This window comes from Lycorma delicatula, chromosome 4 (genome assembly GCF_047948215.1).
Source record: "Lycorma delicatula isolate Av1 chromosome 4, ASM4794821v1, whole genome shotgun sequence".
In the NCBI taxonomy this organism is placed as follows: Eukaryota; Metazoa; Arthropoda; class Insecta; order Hemiptera; family Fulgoridae; genus Lycorma; species Lycorma delicatula.
Window position 1 is genome coordinate 118,988,556 of NC_134458.1, and position 24,952 is coordinate 119,013,507.

Here is a 24,952-nt window from a genome sequence, read left to right on the forward strand (position 1 = left end):
CTCAAGTAAAATGGGTTATAGATGATTTTTTCATAATAACATTCCTTGTATATATTAAATTCTTTTTTCATTCCCTGATCTCTGTTCTATTACATTATGTTTGTTTTCAATATTTTTTATTGATGTTTATTTGTCACAGTAAAAAAATAATAAAGCCATATTTAGAAAAGCCTTTTTTAATAAAATACTTATGCATAAGTGTAAAGTCATGGCTGCAGCTAAATTTAGTTTTAGTATTAATATTTCTGTTTATACCCATTTTTAATTTTTATGCAAATCTATCTATTTTATTGTAAAATATAAAAATATATCAATTTATTTTACATAGATATGATGTGTCTTATGAGTTACATCATTTTTTAGTTTTTTGTTCTGTTTTACAGAATTGGCTGTTCAAAATGTCTTCACAATATGAAGTTTTATGAAATTTACATTGTTAAAAATAGTTTGTTTATATAAAAGTTTCTAAACTACAGTTTGTTTTCCAAAATGAAATTGAGTTTGTAATATGCAAGTGTGTGTTACATGGAGCTGTAAAATGTTAAATACAAGCCTGGATTATTTAAACTTTTTAATTTACTGTAGCAAAAGATTAGTGTAATTTTTAATAGTTTTTGTCGTGATTACTGACCTGCACAACAATAAAATGAATGTAATAAATTACTCATCAACAACATCATTTGATAATGATACTCTGATGTCTTTTTTCATTTGTGGCCTATATAGCATTTAAAAGATAGGCTATATAAGTAACTGCTAAATACTAGCAATAGTTCAAACACTAATAGTTGTTGGATCGACTATTACTTATGTCAGAGTTTGTATTACAATGAAGACATTTCTATTTGTATAATTTGTATTACAATGAAGACATTTCTATCATTTAAACAGAAGGAAATTATCATAATGAAATCAATCAAAATTGTAGTCCCAATCAATTATTAATGTCATAATAAATTAGCGAGTTCAGTTAATAAAATAAATATAATGCACCTAGTTTTAAACTATGTAGTAAAAGATAAGACCTGGGTATGTAACCATTCTTCAAGCAAAACAACTGCAAATTATTATTAAATAATTTAAATTCCTTGCTAAGATATTTAGAAATTTATTTTGTCATATTTGTATTGTGTTTTAGTAAAGCCCCCACTTATTATAATAATACTTTCCTGAAAGTGATGTGAATTTCAGGACATTACAATTACAGTCTTTTTCTGTTTTTCAATTTACTAATTAATAAATGTGTTAATGGTGAATTATCATAAAATAATATTTAAAAAATGAAAATTACTTCAAAATGAAACACATTAAAAAGGAATCCATTACTACATTGTGTAGCATATTAATCTGTAATGTTTTAGTTTTTTGGTCCTTTAATTTTATTTATTTATTAAAACTAGCAAATTAAGTTGGAATATTGGGGTAAATTTCATCATTTTTATTAAGAATATTTTATATTATTGATTTTTTTGGTTATTTGAAACAACCAAACAAGAAATTCTTCATTAAATCAATTTATCAAATGAGGTATTATGATAATTGATCCTGAAATTCATGTTTTCTTTAATTTGTATTATCTTAGTATATTCCTCATCCTGTATGAAGAAATATTAAAATAAAAATATTGATATAAATAATTCTTTTAAATACTTGATTGATGCTTTGACTTCTTAAATTTACTAACCTGATTTTTTAAAGTTATTTTTAGGTTTTTTACTTTTATTGTTTACAAAAACACTTCCTGTATTAAAAAAAAGTGCTTGCAAGAAATTTGAAGGCAAGAAGGAATTAGCTTTGATAAGAGTAAGAAAAAGAATGCAAAGGAAGAGTGTAGGTTTTGAATGTAAAAACAAAAATTAATCAAATTGGGAAGCTCCACCACCTTTTTTGAAAGCTGGTTGAAAATGTTCTACCGGCAGCTAAAGATTTACAAGGAAGTCAAAACCAAGCTTCATATACTAAGTTCTTTGAATTCAGTATAATTAGAATTTCATTTATGAAAATACAAAGTTGTTTAAATACAAATGTTTAGTAGTCAGTAGTAGTAGTAGTAGTAAACACAAAGGTTCTAAATAAGTTAAACTTGTAATACAGTACTTGTAACATGCTAATATTATTTTATTATTTATTTTGATTTCTTCTTTTTTTCTTTGTTCATAGGTTATTATTATACATGATGGCTGGAGAGGATCAACAGTTTTGTTTACGATGGAATAATTTTCCAAACAATTTTGCATCTCAGTTTGATGCTTTAAGACATGATGAAGCATTTGTTGATGTCACTTTAACTTGTGAAGGACGACGTATTGAAGCTCATAAATTAGTTTTATCTGCATGCAGTCCATATTTCAAACAGCTTTTCAAAGTATGTTTTATTAATATATATATGTAATGGGTGTATGTTTCACATTTATCTTCCTTTTATATTATAACGTTTTTGTAATTTTTTTTTTTCAAAATTATTATACTCCTTTTTGATGTACCACCATAACATTGATTGATATCTGTACCACAAGCAACTACTGGAATGGAAAAGGAGTTTTGAACAACAACCACTTAATGCTCAAACTATTCAGTGATTAACGGCTCAATTTAAGAAGATGAGAACCACACTAATAACATACAGGGAAACTCTGATTGAGTCGTCTTTGTAAAAAAAATGATCTTGTACTAGTGAAAATGTATTTTAAGAATATTTTCTAATTTGGATATAAAAGAGTGTTCCTGCACAGAATAAAGTGAACTGGTTTACATTTGTTTCCTTTTAAGTTTCTGGTGATTCGTGAATTGAGTTAGACTGATATTCAGACATGTTTTACATAACGTGAAGTGTGAAGTGGTAATGCTGAGATCATTGATTTTTTTATAAAAAAGCAGGTAGTGAATTGCATAACTTTCCCTGCTACACCAAGCAAGTTATGTAATTCATTTTTTTTTTAATTTTGGGGGCTTCCATACTCAAGGAGAAGCATTCCGGGTAAAATTAATTTTTAAGAAAATAATTCCTAAATGGTGATAATAAATTTAAAAAAATTTATTAAGATTGTTTAAAAATTCACCCATAATGCTAAATATACCCATAAGTTTATTTTTTTTTTAGAAGCGGGGTATTTCCAAGAAATACTAAAGAGTAAGAGCTATCAGATGATTAAAGATTTTTACATTTTAAATGCAATGGGTAACTTGCGAGATGGATTTAATTTAAATTTAAAATAGAAATTTTTTTTTGTAACCATTGACCAGTGGAGTGGGATGGGCAGAAATTTGTTGGCCTATTAATTAACTACTTTTCTGAACTAAAGGACACAGTAGGGCTTTGGATCAAGGAAAAACGTCACTTCATTGGTGACCAAGTAAACATCATTCATCATTGGTGAAGAATGTTCAAATTATTCTTCAACCTATTCTGCTATTCATTTTAAGAATGAATATATCATTTGTGTGTATGTGTGTGTGTGTGTGTGTGTGTGTGTGTGTGTGTGTGTGTGTGTGTGTGTTGTGCACTATGCACAATACATACAATTTAATAAAACATGCTCTACAGGTACTGTGTAAAGAAAAAATCAACCTAAATGTGCCAAGCAAATAGCAAATTATTAATTTTTTTACTTTCACATTTTAAAATAAATTCTAAAACACACACACACACACACACATCATTAATAACAACAAAAATCAGTTAAAATAAATATTATCAACATGATAAAGGTTTGTTTATAAAACAACTAATTTAACACTAGTTCAATGTGATTACTTAAATAAAAACCATTTAAACAAAGCTAAAAGAAGTTTAAATAGCACTTAATTAATTTTTAATATAATTTTGCAGTGCTAATCCATTAAACTAACACTTAAACGTTTAGACAATGTTAAATAAACATTTATCAAACATTAAACGACTGAAATGAATCTTAATAAAATGTAATCAAATGTCTTATGTTTTTCATTTTGTAAACACAAAATGCAACCTAACGTTTCACATCCTTAGTAAAATGTTTATAAACGTTAATCAAATGTCATACAACCATAATGGATTTTAATTACATAATCAAGCATTTAAAAAAAAAGCATTGGACAATCTTAATTGATTATTTATAGATTAACTGTCAGATGTTAAAATAACTACTACAATAACAAGACTACCTAAAACCACATATTAATTAATAATTAATTATTTTTACCTAATCAAATACGATACCATACAGAAAGTCTTTGCTACAGCCTTTAACAATAGTACTTATTTTTATTAATTTCTTTTATAATACATCACAGTTATGTTTTTCTTAATATCTAAACTGTTATATAGAGCACATACACTACACACGGGTACAGATTTAGTTGTATCTAACTTCTTTACAAAAACAGCTACATACATTTTATTTACAACAAACTTAAATAAGTTAAAAATATTTGTATAATTTGCTGGAGAGGTATAAATGGGGAAAATCTCTGATGATGTAAATTATTATAGTTTTTAAATTTTATGATTATAACCAAGTTTTGATTAATTTGGGTATGAGGATTATTCCTTAATATTAGGTCGAAATTAAATGTATGTATTAATGTATTACTTAATTAAATGTTCTTTACTATTTATTTAAGAAAGATTAATTTTCCAGTACTTTTTACTTGCAAAATAAATGTTATTTTTAACTAACTTACTTTCCTTGTTTAATCTTTCCTAATAACTAATATATTGATAATTTTTTGTATAGGACATTCCATTTTATTGGTTTTACCTGTTTTTACCTTCACCTCAATATTAGTTGCTAAAAGCTTAACACTTTTTTAAAACTTTGAGAATGTGTAGAGAGGTGCCTTTAATTCATTCTCATTCCCATGCATCTCTATATATAAATATGTTTAAGACAGATTCTGAAAATTTCTTGTAGCTGTTTTCGCTTGCTCTAGATTTTTTAAAGAACCCAAATAAAAATTCATGTCCGTGTCAGTTATATTTAATTTTTGTATAAAATTTGACACACTGTGCAGAGACTTGTAGTCCCTTCTGGACTTCTGTATTTAGTGCTTTTGAATAGTTGTCAAGTAACCTAGTTCTAATAAGAAACTTAAAAATAAATCTGAATCCTCGTTTTCGACTTTTCTATTCATAACAACATCCCTTAACATTTGTAAGTCCATCACACCAATTTTTGTAGAATTTATTAAGCGTAAAGAATGCCCTTTTGTAATTAATTCTATTTGACTAACAATACATTTATTTAAATATATATATTTTTTAATTTTCTACGTATCCTGATGATACCCAATAACTGACAAAGACAGCAGATCAAAAAAATGTAACTATTGAGAATGCATTTAATAACTTAATGTAGCTATCAGCTACGCTATATCCATAATACCATGTCTCAATCTCAGCTGTTTGTTCAGTCATTTTGAATTTTTAGCCAATCTACTGACTTCTTTTAACATAAAGCCATATAACAAACTAATTGGATGACTTTGACCAAACAGAAAATGATCAATGTTATTCGCATCTGTTGTGGCTACTCCCACCCAACAATCTTATGCAAATGTTAAGGAGAGCCCTTTCTACTTTAAGATTTGATTTTAATAAATTAGAAATAAATTTCCAAATAAAATAAATAACTTTGCCTATATTCCAACAAGATTCAAAAATAGTGTTTTTAATTGGAGCATCATATTAGCATAATCACCTGTTTTGTAAAATGGGAATACAGAATACAGCATAAAAATTTTACACATTCTACCAAATCTTCTTCAGTTAAATTCTCACCTACTGTTTTGTCAAAATACTTACTTAACCTTCTTAACAAAACCGGTCTTAACTTAATATTATTACTGTTTTGTAAATACTCATGATGACTATACTCTTCTGCTACTAAATTTCTAAATGTTCTAAAAAAACTACTAAAACCTTTTCCATTTAAATTTAAAAAATCTAAATATGTGATGGGATTCACCGAATATTTCATTAAAAAAAAATGAAAGTGTTCACACCTTTAAAAATGTCCAAATATTCATATTCTTCACTTTTATTGTATTTACTAGAAATAAACTTGATATTTTCCATGTTTTCTCTCTCTATTCTCATTCCACTTATGTCAACACTCACTTCAACAAACCTATGAATTGTCCATGTTTGTACTCTTACCAAAGTGCCTGGGTGAATACCACACCGCTCACGGTCAAGAAATTCCTTTATTAAAATAGATTTGTCAGTAAAATACGATGTTATTACAATTGACTGAAATTCACTGGTAAATATGCTTGACATCTCCTTGTTTTGTACCCTAAAATATGAAACAATGAATAAGTGTGTTTAATGTAAATATTTATAAAGAAATCCAAATTAATATCTGGATATTTTTATTAATAGGAAGACAGCTACTAAAATTAAGCATTCTTAATAAATTTTTACTCTGATAATAACAAAAAAATGTGTATTTTCTTTAAATCAGTGAAATTTAAAAGTGAGACATTCTATCGCTAGAAAACTATAATTTGTCTCAAACATTGAAATATATTTTTTGGCTTCATGTGGAATAACTTGGAATAAACGCTTAAAAAACTATTTGTTTCTTCTTTTCTTTTTTAAAAAATAAGTATCTTAATGCTTCCATAAAATATGTGTTATGACTTAAACAGCAGGGTATACAAAAAGGATAAATTACCTTTTTTAAACTACTTTTTATTCTAGAAAGTGTAGTGCTTTTCTTCAATGGATTCTAATTGTAGAATCTTTTCTGTTTGACGTAAAAAATTCAATTATAAATTCAATATTACAACTTTTTTTTGTTATACCAGATAATAACTAACAGTTCAATTTCACTTAAAGTAGTTTTCCACAACAATTTTTTCTTGCACATTGATCCCATTAGAAACTAGAGGATTTTGAAGTTAAGAATCACTCGAAATTGAAAAATATTGTACAGAAAGTTATAAATAAAAATAAGAAAATTTATAAAATGTAATGAAAATTAATGTAAATACTTACAAATGAGTTGCCAATAAAGCAGACTAAAACAAACATTACTAAGAGATCCATTGTCTGGATTAAGTATTTTGATCAGAATGACTCAAATTGCAAAAATAACACAAATTGTATATTGCATTTATCAGTATAAAGAAAAGTTAAACACTGTTTTATAGAGGAAAAACAAGGTAATAAAACTAGCCTGTGTCATCTTATCTGAAATAATTACACACATTCCACTTGATAAAATTCCTCTTATTTTATAAAGGTTTATTATTTTTTATTAAGAAAAACTTTAATCTCAAAATTTTGTTACCAAGATATTAAGCAATCATTTATTAAAAAGACAGTAATCTTCTGTAAATCAAATGCACAACAGCACGAGAAAATAATTATATAAAAATTAAATTTCTGACAAAAAGTATGTTCTAAAAAATAGAACACTAGGGAAAAGATAAATTTTCCTTATACATATTTCAAGAAATATATGGTACAAATGTCTTTCTGTAGGATACAGCTGCTCTTTTAAAATATAATTGGCCTACCCATATAAAAATTTTGGAAGCTCGTGTTTTTCAACACCACTTTTTCCAAATCTACTTTGGAAAAACAAATTTAAACATAAACTTAATGCAAAACATTTGCACAATATCGAATTAGGTCGAGAGAATAAAAGAATTTGCTTACAAGGAGCATTTATAACTTCAGTTTGATGTGATCTAAACAGGAAAATTTTACTAATTTGTTACATTAATGCATAGGAAAAATTATTACATAAATGGAAAATATTACTTGAAAACCACTAAAAATACATTTTTAAACAATGTATTATTACACAAGATTACTAAATGAGTCCAATAATATCAAACTATTTTTCCCATTATAAATAAGTTTTTAAATTAGGAATTTGCAACATTAATTCCTGGTTGCCTAGTCAATTTGTTAATTTACGTTGTAAAATAATTGCGTTCTTAAAGAAAGATTCCCCAAAAATAAGTTGATGAAAAATTTCTTTTATGCCCCTCCTGTAACCACTAAAACACTGTTAAAGGGAACCTTGTTAAATAATTAATTTGTTTAAAATAAAATGCTGTTTTAGACAATTGGAAAAAATAAAAAGAATGGAACTTTTTTCTTGCGACTGTATTGAGAGAAAAATTTATGAAAAAGGTTTAGAACATTCTTATAAATATCATAGTAGATATGCAAAGGCTGTGTATTTATCTTATTAGAACATGTATTAAAACCAAAAGAATTAAAGTATTTGGTGGAAAATTGTGAATGATTTAATTGTTTTTATTTCTAAATAAACTAACTGTTGAAAAGTACTACAAAAAATAATGCCTATGGTTAACAAGGATTTTTTCTGTTTTGTATTTTAAATCCAACTTGGATTTAAATGGTACTCACATAAATATTAAATTACGTAATTACATTAAAATTTTTCTTTTATCGAGAGACACACTTTTATAATTTCAAACATTGTAATACTCTCTGCATTCTTAACTACACAATATTCACACATTTGACTCACCTAGAAAGTAAAAAATGATGATTTTCTGCTAAATTTCACCGGTAGAGCATCCCTCTTGATGGTCCAACAATAATCAGCCAGGATATTAGGATTCCATCTGCCTTGATACCTCTTTTCCATAGCTGAAATCTCCTGATGAAAGTGTCCCCCGTTCTCATTGCTCACTGCGCCAAAATTTTCCAGGAAGAAATCTAGGTGCAAGTGCAGGAAGAGTACTTTTAAGGATATATTATAACCCAAGGTTTTATAACATGTTATAAGGTCGTTAACAATGTCACAGTAATTTTCTGCCTTTCGATTTCCCAAAAAACTCTTGAGTAACATTTTTGAATGCTTCCCAAGCTGCTTTCTCCAGTGGATTCAATAATTCCTCAAACTTTTCATCATGCATTAGTGATCGTATTTGTGGACCCACTAATATTCCTTCTTTAATTTTTGTATCATTAATTTTAGGAAACTTCCGTTTTAAGTACATGAAACCAGGAGTATTGTCCATGGCCTTGACAAAAGTCTTCATTAATCCTAGTTTGATATGTAGCAGAGGTAGATACACACTTTTAGGATTACAAAATGGGTCATGTTTCACATTTTCCTGCCCGGGAATGAGTGATCCGTGTTTAGGCCATTCTTTTCTAATGAAATGAATTTTTCTGTCCCTAACATGGAGTTCTGTCCCTGTTCATAACACTTTTTTACTAATGGAGTAAGGTTTCGCCTTTGGGACTTGAGCATCATTAAACCACACATATATCAAAAATTGTTAGGATGATTTAAAGAAACTAGGCATTTTGTAACTAACAACTAATTAAAAGAAATAAAATTGTAAATATGCAATACACAGTAATTTAGACACACAAAGCCCTAACAATGACGTGTTTACTGGTTCACTACTATCTCACAACTGGCATTGTTCTAATGAATGTGTGCTACATTAGATGATGTTTATACATGTCTATACATGTCTGAACCTGCACAACAGTAGCAACGCGCTACCCTTTGAGTTAGCTCATTCAGTTCTATCATATTTACAGTGCTCTAGAAGCTTTTACTTCATAATGGACAAATGAACGAAAAAACGTCTTAAAATATTTAAAAATATTAAAATAACAAAAAAACTATGGGTGATGGAGATATTCTGAATACACATTTGAAAACAGTTTAAAAAACTGCATTAAGTACATGTATTTGTACTAGTGAGACAAAAATCAAGTTGACCAGTGTAATTAGAAACAAAAAAGTCTTTTCTTTCTTCTATTTTTAAAATTGTGTCTTTTCTGTAATCTAAGGTAAATAAAGCATAAATTGTATTTTCATCTGAAAAATCAAATTTTGTGTAATTTACAGGTTTAGATATTTCGTGTTTGTTTAGCGGTACAATTGTAATGTTTCTTCTTACGATTTCAATTTTTGTTTAGACATAGCCATCTAATTTGCTGTTTATTTCTAAACAGAGCTTATCCAAGTTTTATTATATTTTATTTTCTAAATAAATTAATTAGAAAATATTGGTTTTACACAGAATTTTTTCTGTTACATTTTAGCTTATTTTTTTATTTACTTTCTTATCTTAAAATAGAGATGAGAAACTTAAAATCTAAAAAGAACAGACATATAATGTAATTTGGTATGGTAGCTGAAATTGATTTTCTAATCTTTTTTTTATGATGTTTTCTCTTTAAAAGGTGGTAGTTGAAATTAAAAATCACTTTTTTATTTGTTGTTGACAGGCTGGACAAATCAAATTTGACTTTATTAAATGACAATATAGTACAAATAACATAAAATTTGAAAAACCATTTTATGGAAGATTTTAAAATTGTAGCTGCTTTCGCTACTGCTAATGTGAGAATGAGATTATATGATATACTAGATAAACTTTTTTTTTTTAACTTATTCCTCCGGGCCGGATTTACAGCTAAGTAGAACTCAGCCCGAGAGAGTGTCCTTATACTCTAAGGGGGCCTCCCCACCCACGGCAGGTTACCCCCCTCCACCCCAGCAGTTGGATCTTTTAAGTGCCTGCCTCTAATCTCCAACGGATGGTAACCGGGCCCGATTATGTCGTTCCTGGGCCGCACGCCAGAGACCGGGACTCGGTCATAGACATTGCCTGCCTCAAACTGCAGAAAGTAGAGACCAGGTCCGGTTATGCCGTCCCCCCCCCCCACCGTGTCCAGCACTCGGTCTTAACTTATTCCCATCCTCTAAGCCCATGGAGTCCCCACCCGATCATTGGAAGCCACACACCTAGGCGTGCGACCCCTCACCTGTGGGGCTGTCCACCCTTCCCTATGCTAATGTCCTCGTCGTCTCCCCTAAGCCTCCTTGAGTCACGAGGTCGACCGCGAAGACCTCGAACTTAGCCAGTTAGCCTCGGAAGCCAGAATAAAGGTGAGGAAATCCTCCGGCCTAAGCCGGTGAATACCCGCTCTGGCCCGGTGAGCTCGCCATTCGCTGCATACAAAGATGGTATGTTCAGCGTCGCCTACTCCGTCGCAGTACATGCATCGGGGGGTTACGCGTCTATGAAACCTGTGCAAATAGCTCTCGAAAGCACCGTGAGCAGTTAAGCACTGTGTGATATAATAAATTGTCTAGCCATGTCCTCTGTCAATCCATGCGTCTAAGTCTGGTATAAGCCGCTTAGTCTATGAGGCGCGATCGCCAGACCGCCACTTCTCTTTCCACTTATGCCGTACTAAAGTAGCGGCTTCGGCCCTGTCTGTACCTTTGAAGCGGAAAGTGCGTTTCAAGGCTTGCAATTCTATTGGGAGTAAGAAGACACCACACAGGCTGCCTCATATTAGGCGGTACGGTACCCCAAAATCACGCTGATCAGAATGCTCCTATGTATGCTCCTTAGACGCGTGCAATTGCGACTCACATCAACCGCGTAAAGAAGGGAAGAGGCCACCGCTGATGCGATGAGTCTCCTCTTTGAAAATCTAGGTGCCCTCTGCCCTGCTAGGACAGACACGCTATGAGGCGGGATCTTCTTCCCCCCCCGATCGAGATGTCCTGCTAGGAGATAATAATTAGAACTAGGCGCGGGGTTCGTGCTTCCGCGATCTCGGTTAGCTAGTTCAGAGGGATATGATGTAGGACATTCAAGATGTCCGGACGAAGCTTACAGCGAAGGCAAAAGCTAAGCTAATAAATCACCGATGCAAATGCCTACCGAGGCATTTACATCGGTCGCATCCCAACGAGGCCAGGCTTATTACTATGAGATGTAAAAAGTCAGAGGGCAATAGACGACTCCCGTTAAAGCCCAACAGTGCTAGGGAGAGCATTTAGTGCTCGGACCGTTTTGCCTGCTTTATCACATCTATCCAAGAGATGTTGGTGAAAAAGCAGACGCTTGCCCAACTGTATTCCCAAACATCGTATACATGGCTTCCTCTGTAGTGACTGACCTCCCACTCGCAGGTCAAAATCTCTGATCACCCGTCGTCTGGTGAATAAGATATATTCGCATTTACTTATTCCATGCCGTGATTCCCTAATCATTCATGGTTAACCATTCAACGCTCAAATATATGTACTATACATAATTTTTAAACATTCCTAAATCATTATGCAGCTTTTTTCACAACAGGCCTGCAGAGGACCACATCCCTCTTCTCCAGAATTCTTCATTCTTTCACTATGCTATGTTTTTTATTCTTCTGTTCAGTGTATGCACTCTTTTTTTTTGCATTCTGAGGATTTTTGATGAAATTTTTTTTTCTGTCAAGTTTTATTTTTATATTTGCTTTATTTAGTTCTTTCTTTACTTGTTTTATGTGTGAGAGTGGAGTTTTATATTTTCAATATAAAACTCCGCCCTCATTTTATGTCCTACAAAATTTAGTCTTCTTTTTTGGATTGTGAAAAAGATCAAATTTTAAAAGTTTCAACTTTTTTCTTATTTTTCTTTACTTTTGTATATTTCTTTATTTGACTTCAATCTGAATCTGACTTTAATTTTTCTTGGGCCAAGGATCATTGTTAAAATTTATAAGTGGTTCTAGATTTGTTATATTTGAGGTCTCTGTCCCATTGAGGATTACTGATTTCAGTACTGTATTACAGTGTCTCAATTTTGTGTTTATGAGATACTTTTCTTCTTGTAAATATTTTTAATTAAAAATTCTCATAAAACTATCAGGAAATATTTATTATTTTTGAGAATGGCTATATAAAAATGTTATTTTCTAATAAAAAATATGCATTTTGTCAAAAAAATATTTAATAAAAAAAATTCATTTCTTATAAAAATAATTCTGAAGTATGTGTGTTTGTGTAAATCTTAGGCAAATATATGTCTGTGACTGTGTTTGAATTTGTGTATGTGTGAATGTAAGAATCTAAGTGAATCTAAGTGTATGACTGTGTGAATGTGAATGTATTTATACCACTGTATGTGTGTGTGTGTGTGTGTGTGTGTGTGTGTGTGTGTGTGTGTGTGTGTGTGTGTGTGTGTGTGTGTGTGTGTGTGTGTGTGTATGCAGATGTGCATGTGTGGTGCAAGTGTGTCTGTGCACATATATATATATATATATATATTGGAGAGAATTAAAGTCTAAGTCTATATACTAATTAAAGCATAAGTTCTAACTTCTAACTGAGTTTAAAATCTAAATCAGAGTGTGTAAATCGAAGAATCTAGTAGCCTCATTCTTCCTTGCCTGTTTTGAATCAAAGTAACATGGTAGAGCTTAAAAAATATTTAAAATAAAAACACATAAAATAAAATGTATACATACATATATATGCTACAGTAAATCTGATCAATCCAGTGGTTATGTACAACCATCAGTGAACCCCGATCAGTTGCCAGTGTTGGAGAATTAATAAAAATGTATAGCAATTTATTAAATATACCCAGCCATTTTAGATATTCTCCTTATTAACATATTTTATGTATTAGTCAATGTTATGTAAGTCAAATATAATCAGTAATTACTGAATTTATTATTTCAGTAATCAAAAAATTACTGTTAATTAATTGAGGGCACTGATGGAAGCGAGCACAGCCTACATTGGTTATTTTATCATAACCCAACCAAACACAATCCATGCTCACCCTCCTCGCCAACCTCATCTAATTAATGTTAAATATACAAGTTATATAAGCTATTCTCCTATATTGGAGGTGATTAATCTATCTCACTGGCAACTATGCATAATCACTGGACCAGTCACCAATCAAAATACATATATATAGTAATTTGAGGTAAATTACTGACAAATTTTATTGATGAATTCCTTCAGTTACCATATTTACTAAAAAAAAATATTCATAGAATGTGCTATTATTATTATTAGTAAATATGAGCTTACTTCAAATTATCAGCAATGCCATCAGTATAGTGGACATATGTACTTATTTTTGAGAGAAAATTGTTCCAGTATCCTCTTGAGACCCTGGGTACGCACACATGTACCTTGTACCGGCCTCTGATAACTTTTTTACATTTTTACAGCATTCAGACATGTTCACATTGGTGTACCTTCTAGCTTCACAAATCTGCTACTTCTGTGCTGTTTGTACTCATAACTGACTGTCAGTAGCAGAAGTTTTCAGTTCATCTCAGAAAGATGGCAGCTTCTTTGACATGCTTGTCCTTGTAAGTATTATATATATTTTATTTTTTGTAATGTAATGATATTTGTGATATGCATTCACTCTATGTTTAAAACATACTTAACACTTCAGTGATGAAAATTTGTACCTAGGTTATGTTATGGTGTTATGGGGGATTGGCAAAGTTGAAGTACACGTGAGTGTACCTTTGGTTTTAGCACCAGCTTAAATTAAGTATGCTATATGTCTTTTTAGGTTGTTATGCTTGTACTGTTTACATTTGCTTTAAAGTTGAATTAATTCATATTTTACATTATATTATAGTTTTAATTTGTCAATTAATGTTGTAACATTATTTTAATAATGTTAGAAGATAATTTTTAATAGTTAAAAGCTCCTTTTCATTATCAGGTTGGTGATATTTTTTCTTCTTTTTCCAGTTTTGAATGATGAACTAACTTATAGCAGCTCTAGGAGATAGTGATCTTGATATTGACGAGTTCGATGACTTATATGAAACAGAAATTTTGAGTCATCCAGATTCTGAATCTTATTCAACTGTAGTAAACAACCACAGCCTAATAATTCACATGTCTTTTATACAGACAGGTTTTTTAATATCCTCAGATGTGTGGAAATGTTACTTGATCAAAACATTTACTTCACAGGAACTGTGATGGCCAGTCGAAATGGCTATGCAACATCAAAAGTAGCTGATGATAAAATAAGGTGACTAATGGAATCAGATAGTGCGTCAAAATGATGCAGTAGCCATCATCAAATGGAAGGACAACAAAAGTGTCCTGATTTTGTCTTGTACAGGATATACACCTGTTGAAACCTATAAACAGTGGTCAAAGGACAAATTGAAGAAAATTAATGTTCCCAACCAGCTGTTGTAAAAACTTGTAATACGTACATGGGTGGCATTAATCTTGTAGATTAACTAATCGCGTATTACAGGAGTTACATACGTACAAGAAAATTGCCTTTTTGAGTCTTTTTGAGCCTTTTGAGTGTATCATAATTATCATATTTGTTATATTGAGTGTTTAGAAGATATTGTCATAATTAACTGTTGGTTGGTCTACAAGAGGAAGTGTAATGTAGAGGGTACACCAAGGAAGGACCGTCTATCCCTACTCCAATAGGTTACTTGCAAATATCTGAATATCTTCAAATTCCAAACCAAGAAAACATGTAATTATTAAAGAAAGTGATTACGAAAATGACGAAGAAGTAGAAGGACCCAGAGGAAATTATCAAAAGATTGTACCACAAGCTCTTCCAGAAATAAAGTTTGACAATTTTGGACACCTGCCTAAGTTTATGAAAAATGATAAATTTGCTTCAAAATGCAGATAAGCAGGGTGCAAATCAAGATGTCAAGTTTTGTGTACTAAATGTAAAGTTTATTTATGCATTAACAGTTGTTTTTTAAAGTAACATAATCCTTAAATTTGTTTAATTATTGATACTTAAATTATTTATAATTTCAATTTTCCATTCCAAAAACCAATAAATTTATTAATAGATAATTATTTTAGTCATTTTTTTGTAAGTGTAATTAAGTTATAAAAATAATATAATGTTGGTTCAGAAGTATCTGTGTAAAATTCCTTTAAATAAAGTAAGTTTCAATTTAAATCATCAGGATTTGTTTATTTATTTCCCATTAAGGCATTAGATACACGTATGTGTACCACCTAAATTTTGGGGGATTCAAATTTTGAAAAACTCTTTTGCATGAATCATAGCATAGTTAATAGATGTAATTAATATATATAAATATATGCAACAAAAAATAAACTGCATGAAAACATGTGTGTATTCGAATGCAACATTACATGGTTGCATGTAATGTTGCATTCGAATACGTGAGTACCGTATGTATATATATATGCTGGGTCTCAAAGAATGTATTGTATTGCTATTATATATATATTAATATATTATATTGCTATATCACTCAAAATATATATTGCTGGGTCTCAGAGAGGTTATATTAAAAAAATTCCTCGTAGAAAAAACTTATGCACAACAAAATAGACACATATAAATTATTAAACAATTTAAATCATACATTGTGTGTTTATAAACTAAGTTCTTGAACTAATATCTATTTAAATAAAAATGTAAATGTTCGTTTGTTCAAAATGTTAAATCTCTGAAAGTTCTTCACCGATTGCTTTGAAATTTTGACACAATGTTCCATTCGAATACGCGTGTGTTTTTATGTACCTAAGATGTCACACCTGTGATAGGTAAAACATGGTTTTTTTTTATTACAGCGCTATCTGTTGGATGTAAAAGCAACACACGCTATTCTAAATATTTTACGATTCCATTTCAATATTTCCGATATGTGTGTCTGCTATAGACTAAAAACTACTGGACCAATTTACGCACGGGCAAAAGCGAGAAAGGGTAAAATCGAAAAAGGTAGATGGGGAAGGGGGAAAAGAGAAAAAATGATGGGAAGAGAGGAAGGGGAAGGGAAATGGGGGAGGAAAATGTGGAAATGGAAACGGAATATGGTAAAAATGAAAATGTAAAAGGGGAAAAAGAAAAGGGAAAGGTGAATTCCATAATGTTCATTTTGTTAATGCTTTATCAAACTTTCAATTGTGTTCATTTATTCTATATACCCGTATATACTCAAATCTAGCAATAGCGAAGCATTGCCGGATCTGCTAGTAATGAATAAAATTAGTGTTTCCTTGTTAATCAGACATTTTTTTATCCCTTTTCCTAGTATTATTTTCTATTTCTCATATTTCCTATCTTCATTACTGTTTTAATTTGTGTTATGACATTCAGTGTTAATGACCCAGTTCCATGTGTAGATATCTCATTTTTCAGGGGAAATATAATTCTTCTTCCATTTCGACAATCAACTGTTATATCACAAGTAGTATTACATTTTTATAAAATATTTGTAAGGAAGCTAATAGATATAGTTAACAAATTGCCCTTAAATTCATAAAATCACATATAACACATTTAAAAAAATTGACGGTAGTTGAAATTAAACATTTATCGATTTTTATTTGCTTAGTGGATTAGTAAGATTGAACCTTCCTCAAGACTATTAGAAGACTCATCTTATTTAATTACTAGTTTTTTGCCAGTTTATGATTCGGTTAGTTTTACTTATGACATTCTGGACTTTTTAAAAAGTAGATGGATGTCACAGATCGCTTTCTTCATAAGGCCATTGATAGATCACTTAACAATAACATGTTTAAGATTTACTGCTTTACAAGAGAACTTGCTATTGATGAGGGAATGTTTTTATGGTGATTATGATTGGCAGTACATCATTATATAAAAAACAAAAAAAAAGTTTGGGATTCTTTCATAGAACCTGAAGTCCTAAATTATTATTCACTATTTATAATTGAAAACATAATCTTTCATTGAGAAAGGTTATTCACATTACCTGCAACCACTGAGACCTGTAAAGTTGTAATTTAAACCTAATTCATATCCTCCATACTCATCAGATTTAGTGCACTGCAATTTTCACTTATTTTTAAAGTTAAAAAAGGTGCTATTAATGGTATTCATTTCACCATGCATGATGAATTGAAGGATACAGTGAGGTTGTGAATTAAGGAAAGAGTGCCAGAAGTCTTCACTGGTAAGAAAACTGGTTCCACATGTGTTATTCTAAATGGTGACTTTTTTTAGCAAATTTCTTTTATGTCATAGTTGATTCATTTGACTATTTTCATTCGCAATTTATGAGTGATCGTTTGGTACACGATTGATAATCCAATCGATCTTTTATCAAACAAAAAATATTTTTTCTATGCATTTAATACTTCTTCTGTTGTGTAGATTTAGCAAAAAAGCTAAAAAAGATTAATGATATGTATTACATTATAAATTATTGAATTATTAGTTAGTAATTTTATGGGTTAGAATTAATTTTTCAAAATATTTTAAAAAGCTTATTTATTATATGTAGAAAATAATAAGATTTTGTTAATAAAGCTGAAACAAATAATAATAATTAACAAAAATTAAAACCATTAGAAAATATGTTAAATCTGTAAAATAACCTGTGTTTTCATGAAAGTAAATTCTTTTATTGTACGTACATATTTTTTTTTTTAATATACTTATTTTCATTGATGCTTAGAAAATGTTATAATATTTTCATGTTTGTTTTAATTTTTTTTTTCTATTGACTGAAAGTTTTTTAAGAGCAGAGTAGAAATATGCGTTTTTCAGGTTTTTCTTTTAAAATCAATTTTAACTTTTTTACGCGTTTCAAAAAATTAAACGTGTTATTACAGATACCCATTTTATCTTGGTAACTACAGATATATAGTCAATTTCAGTTAATCAACTCCTTTATTTTTTATTATGAATGATATGAATTTTGAGACGTGTAAAAAAGTGCCAATCTCTACTGGGATTTGAACTGAGAATCTTCCGAATGGAAGGAACAGGCACTGTCATTCCCCTTCAGAGGTCAGTTTTATCATTTAAAATCAGATAATAGGACATTGGTAAAGAAGCTATATATTGTATAATTTAAAAAAAAATATCTTTTATAATATTTATCCAAAATAATTAAAGTTTATTACAAAATAACTTATGAAACATAAAATCAGAGGATTAACATTCCTTCAGTGATTGTTGGTCCACATGAAAAACCATCAAATCCGGGAGACTAGAGACTACGATCAACTTTGTCAACCAAAGATTTAGCTAGTGGTGAGGAAACAAGAAACGTTACAGACAGGGTGAAATTTTTCTGTGTAAGGTTTCTTGCAGTAAGACACAGCAAGGAAGGTAAATATAGTTTGGTAAAGTTTCTCCCTTCCTGATAAATTAGTTACCCTTCATCGTAATAGGTTGCAGTTGTTCAAAATGTATTAAAAAGCTAAGAAGTGGCGCCTTGTTTATTGAACAATGAAGAACAGTGCCAGAAACTGCTAACCCTTAAGTATATAGTGATGAGGAAAGGATGGAGTGGTAGTGGAACCCCCATAGACACTGAATTTCAGCAAGGGAGTGATCTTTTCCCGCAATTTGGCTGATGTAGAGTTACCTGAAATAACAGAGGAGTTGTCACCGCAGTCAGTTACGACAGTGCAGAGAATTATGAGAAAGGAAAATGGTGTTGATGTACTGACATCTTTGTTATTTTACCTTTCTCAAATCCAACCATTCCTGATAGAATAAAAGAAGGTTACCTTTCTATCCGTCTACGACCATATATACCCCAGATGCTGCTTTCAACATCAGGGTATTGATCACAACAAAGATGGTTGCACAAAGGAATAGGTTTGTGCGCATTGCTGCTGTACAGGACAAGATGACATCACATCCACTGAAGTAGAAAAATGTACAAATTGTAAAGGCCTCCACTCAGCAAGGTCTTGAGAATTTCCCATTTACAAAGAAAAGAAAAAGGTATTTTGAAGATCTGTACTGAACAGAAAGTTCCCTTTCCTGTGGCTCATCAGGAATACAGAAAACTCTTAGTATGAGGAATCCTGAAAAACCTGGTGTAAGTTTAGTTTTGTTCAGGTTCCCTCTTCTAACAATATACAAAAAGAGATGAATGCGGATCTTGCAAAGAACTGACCAAATTGGTAAAAGCTTTATCAGACCAAGTGTAGTCCCTCACGGCTGCAATTACAGCATTGAACATTGGCAAGAAGGTAGGTAACTTCTGCTAGAAAGACCAATAGTGGTTTACCTAAAATCACTTCAGTCGGTACACCACCATATAAGGTCTCGCTGCACCGAATACGCAGCAAACTACCAATATCCTTGTGAAGGGATTTATTAAAAAAACATCATCACCTGGTATCTCTGTTCGTCCAGGCTTCTAAATCCCCACCATCTCGAGGTCTCTACGAGGATATGTTGGCGGATGAAGTGCCGTAAAAGCAAAGCACTTCTTCCTAAAGGTTGTTAAATCCAAAAAGAAAAATCAGATAGAACTTGATAAGTGATCTGCAAGCAGAGATTTTATATATAAAACGAAGAAAGTGTTTCCTATGATTACAAATATTATTCAGTGGAATGTTTGCGGTCTCTTTTCTCACAGTGAGGATATTGAAATCCTACTAAAGGAAGAAAACTGGAATAAATATTAAATTATTTTTCTCTTTATCAATCTTTTCTCCATCTAGTTCTGTATCTTCCAGGTATACATAACTTTGTTTATCTGTATTTTACTTAATAATCCTCTTACTTATCAAGTGTTTTATCTTGACCATATATTTTAATTTTGATCATAATGGATAGAAGTTTTAAAAAGAGCCTTTCATATGAAACTCAAAAATTGATAAACCTGATAAAAAAGATTGTTCTCATTACTTTCCCCAATCTTTGTACTACATATTTTGCAGACTTTTTACTCAGATCTTCCGATTAATTCTCTTGAATTTTATCACAGAAATACTACATGAGGAGGTAATAATTACATAATCATATAATTTATTTTCTTCTGTTACTGCAAACCCAGTAAATTTATTTTCTACTCATCATGGTATTTTGTAAACTATTATCAATTCTTTAAAATATTATACATTCATCAAATCTTAAAGCTGATTCCAGATACATACAGTTCATTGTCCTAAATCATGTCTTGGATTGTAGATCTTGTTTAAACCATAGGTTTTCCAGGCTGGGACTGTTGATAATTAGAATACAGCTAGAGAGTGGGGCTGTGAGATACAAAACCAAGAGCCTTGTAGAGTTGAAATTAACTAGTACATCTAGGCTTAATAAAAAAATTGCTGTGAATTTTTAAAGTAATATTTCATTTTAATATTGTGACTTTTCTGTAGAGGAGAAGTAAGATATATGTATCGGATTGTTTTTTGAAAGTGTGTGTAATTTGTTTCTTTATGCTATCCATCCCAATCTCTCTGATGATTATAAGAAACTTGTCATATAAGATGCACTGATCTGAGTTGCATTCTTTGAGAGTAATGATGCTTTACTATATATTCAGTGTAGTTGGTGAAACAAGAATCATATGTTGTGCTGAAAACATCTGAAACTAATTTCAAACTAACATCTCAAACTAATTTCAACTAATTTCCAACATATAGTTGAACTGATAAAAAAGGTGACATGAAAGAGAACCACTTTATAATTTCTATAATAACTGGTGTAGGGATGCATATTATTCCTGAGAATTGTTTTGTCAATTTCAGTAGTGATTTGTTTCTCATAACAGATCATTTACAACATGTATAATTATAACATTTTAATATATGCATAAATTATATACATTTTTTATATAATTAGTTTTATTTTATTACATTGTGTAATTTTGTTTTATGCTTATTTTATTTGCTAATGTATTATTTTTCTAGAAATTGAAACTTACCTTTAAATTAAATAATAGTACTATTTTTTCCAATTTAATCCTGAATGAAAAAAGTAATTTATTATGTTTGTAAATTGATGATGTCAAGAGTAGTCATTACTGGATCAGCAAAAACAACTTGCAAAGTTAGAAAGCTGTGTAATGGTTTAATTTATTAGTAATTCAAAGTAGATATTTTGTAACCTATACATTTATATAAAACTTTCATTTTATTATGTATGTTTTTTTGTATATAGATTAAAAAGAGCAGTAAACCTTAAGTAGGGTTGTAAGCATTAAGTATAGTACATCATTTTTTTAAGTTTGTCATTATCATTCATTATATTGCCCTATTTCCAGTCTTGTCAGGTGCAGTTGATGAGTTTGCCCATTAGGTTTTACTTTCATGAGCTTTGCTCTCATTTTATAGTTATTTTTTTATGTTTTCTATCTTTTTCTTTTTTTTATGTCTTTACTTGATCATTTCATTTTGCGTTTATAGGTTCCACTTTTTTAACTGGTAGTATTTTTTAAAAAAATGACTAGAAAATTGTAATGCTTGTATTGTTCCGTATGATGAAAATTTGATTAGTTTTCTTTGTTATATTGATATTTATATATAGATTTTTTATCTCAAGTTAATTAAAGGTATTCTTATTTAATTGCTAATGAACAAGATATTTTGTAAAAATATTTCTCAAAGTAGGTAGTTAAATACGAGTAAAGTGATCTGTTTACTTTATTAAAAATTAAACTTTTCTATAAAGTTTGTTCTAAGTCCATAAACAGGATTAGGATGACTGAAAAATTAATAACGCTAAAAAAACTTCATTGTTGAATAATGTACAGGACTAACATCTAATATCCTTTTATAATTTAAAATTTATTTTTAATGCTTTTTATGAAAGTTTTCTGTTATAAGTTCTCTTTGACTGGTTGATTGAAGATTTCATGCTATCTCTATAATTTTTGTGATAAATATTTATCTTTTCCAACTCTTTGTAAGAAACATGTATTTGCTATGATGGGCAGTCTGAATTGGGAGTTTGAGCGGGGTTAGACTGTTTCTAATTTTCCACATTCGGATTTTCAACCATATTGCATATATAGTTTATTCATTTTTCAGTTAATATATTTTTTATTTATAGATATGCAGAAATGTGGAGATAATCATTTTGTAATGTTTCATTACTATTATTTATTAACAATAATTAATTGTTAATTATTATGCTTTCATCATTATAATTGTTTTTTTTTTTTTTTTATATATTGCTTGGGTTTGTTTTATTTATTTTTTAATACTTCTGTAGTATCTAGTGATGGTAGTTTAACAGTTAAAATAGTATTTTTTTTTTTGTTTTCGTGATGAATTAATTCATTACAGAAGTTTTGAAAGCTTGTATGTGGGAGTATGGTAATGGAATTTTGTAGTGTATGAAAAATACCATACCAGACTGGGATTCAAACCCAAGACCCCCAAATGAAAGGATAAAATGGTACCTCTCTTCCATGGAGTTCGGCAGATCAGTTTAGTTTTTGATATTAAGTAAATCTTTTTGTAAATCTTATTTTTTAAACATTTTCTATTTTAAATTTTTTTACAATTAAAGACTATTGTGACAGAAGGTAGGATTTGTTAATTATCATACTACTAAAATTTTAAGTTTATGATATATTTTTAATCATATAAATAGATTTATAAAAAAATGTGTTTCTACCAATTAAAAGCAGATTTAAAGCAAGAAAAAGTTATAAATCTAAAAGAGAGGGATGATTGTCACTGTTAATTCTATAGGCAATTGTGATGATTGTAGTGGAGCTAAATAAATACAATCACTTGACTTCTGCTACATGTTCCAAAAAGATATTGTCTTTAAAATTTGTGCCATTTGTTATAAAAAAAAAAAGTGTAATTTAATAAGAGTCCTGGTCAAGAAAATACTAATGTATCTTCTAGTATTGATATTACTTACTGCTGGGATATCTCATGCCATTTCCCTTCTGTGTTTTCTATGCATGACTAATTTTTTCCTAACCTCATACTAACACTAAACTATTAATTAATAATAATTAGTAAAAAAAGGATTAAAATTTAATTATCAACAGTAAGCATGGTTGAGTAACATGCTCTAGTCAAATCATCCATCACCCACCTTCATTTCATAATAATATGTACCTTTTATACTTAATATTTAACATATAGTGTAAAAAAGTTTTTTGTTAGATGGCTATTTCTTATTCAAGCTTCAAAATTGGCTTATCATTATCCATTTTTGATAAAAGAAAAGAAGAAAGAATATATATTTTTTTTATTAATTTTGCTGTGATCAGGTCTACTTTTGCAGTGAATAGAGGAATTCGCTAATATAATAATGAATTTTAAACACTGCACCCTCATCAGTAAACACATAAAATTCATCAGTAAACAGCCTTGCTGTTAATAAGAGGCCTGCACAATTTTTCATATAACTCCTAACTAAGACTCTGGGAATGCTTTAATGTGAAAGAATTGGCATGATCAAATCCAACACAAAGGAGCAGTGACTTGATATCAATAAATGCCATAAAAAAATTGATGATTGTTTTAAGTTCAATAAGTTATGTAATTTGTTTATGTTTTATTTATTACAGAATTTATATATTGGAACATTTATATGTGTTTATTATAAAATTGTATATTGAAAAAAAAACAAAACATAATTACAGTAATTTCTTTAATGAGTTATAATGCTTTGTTTTTAGGGCAACCCTTGTAAACATCCTATAATGTTTTTACACAATGTAGAATTCAGGCATTTAAAAGCTTTAGTGGAATTTATGTATGTTGGTGAAGTTAATGTTGCACAAACACATTTACCTGCATTTCTTCGTACAGCAGAATCTCTACAAATTCGAGGGTTAGCTGATAACCATGCTAAGGTAATTATTTTTTATTGCACCTATTTCTGTATGTAGTGTTCATTTGTTTATTATTAATTATCATCAATTGATCTCAGGTTTGATCCCCAGCATGTGTGCACTAATTTTTCAGATAGAAGTTTCTTCTTTGAGCACCAGCCTCTAGCAAAAACATTTGTTAGCCTTCAGTTATAACTAAGTAATTGTTAATTTTTTTATTTTCCATTATTCTATAATTATTGGATATATGAGGTAGCTTTTAAAGTGAAACCAGATTAGATTTTTAAACATAATAACTGTGTTCATTAAAATGCTGTACATTATATTTTTTCAAAGTCTTTTCATGTAGTAGCTGCCTTATTTTGCCAGGATTCATAAAGTTTTCAGAAACATTCATGCATTTTGTCACATTGACATCCTTGTATTGTGTTATTTTCAGTGTCAGTTTCAAACGAGAAAATGATTAATGAACAGCTGTTCTCAAGTCAGGATAATTTGTTGGTAATACACAGATATTACATTATGTGCTGAGGGTACTTCATGATCAGCATGAATCAATCGGCTCACAACATTTTTGGACAATGTTGCATAAATGGATGGTGCATTTTTAGATCATCATAAAAAAATTATGGCAACTTCCCACTGCTC

At 29.9% G+C, this 24,952-nt stretch overlaps 1 protein-coding gene across 1 annotated transcript in view; it reads left to right on the top strand.

Moving 5' to 3' along the window:
• Positions 1-24,952, top strand: part of LOC142322705 (uncharacterized) — a 90,676-nt gene that overhangs the window by 53,239 nt on the left and 12,485 nt on the right. The window contains exons 2-3 of the mRNA XM_075361782.1: positions 2,161-2,365; positions 24,149-24,325. Of these exons, the coding sequence (XP_075217897.1) occupies positions 2,174-2,365; positions 24,149-24,325 (369 nt within the window). The 5' untranslated portion in view covers positions 2,161-2,173. The remainder of the gene's footprint in view (positions 1-2,160; positions 2,366-24,148; positions 24,326-24,952) is intronic.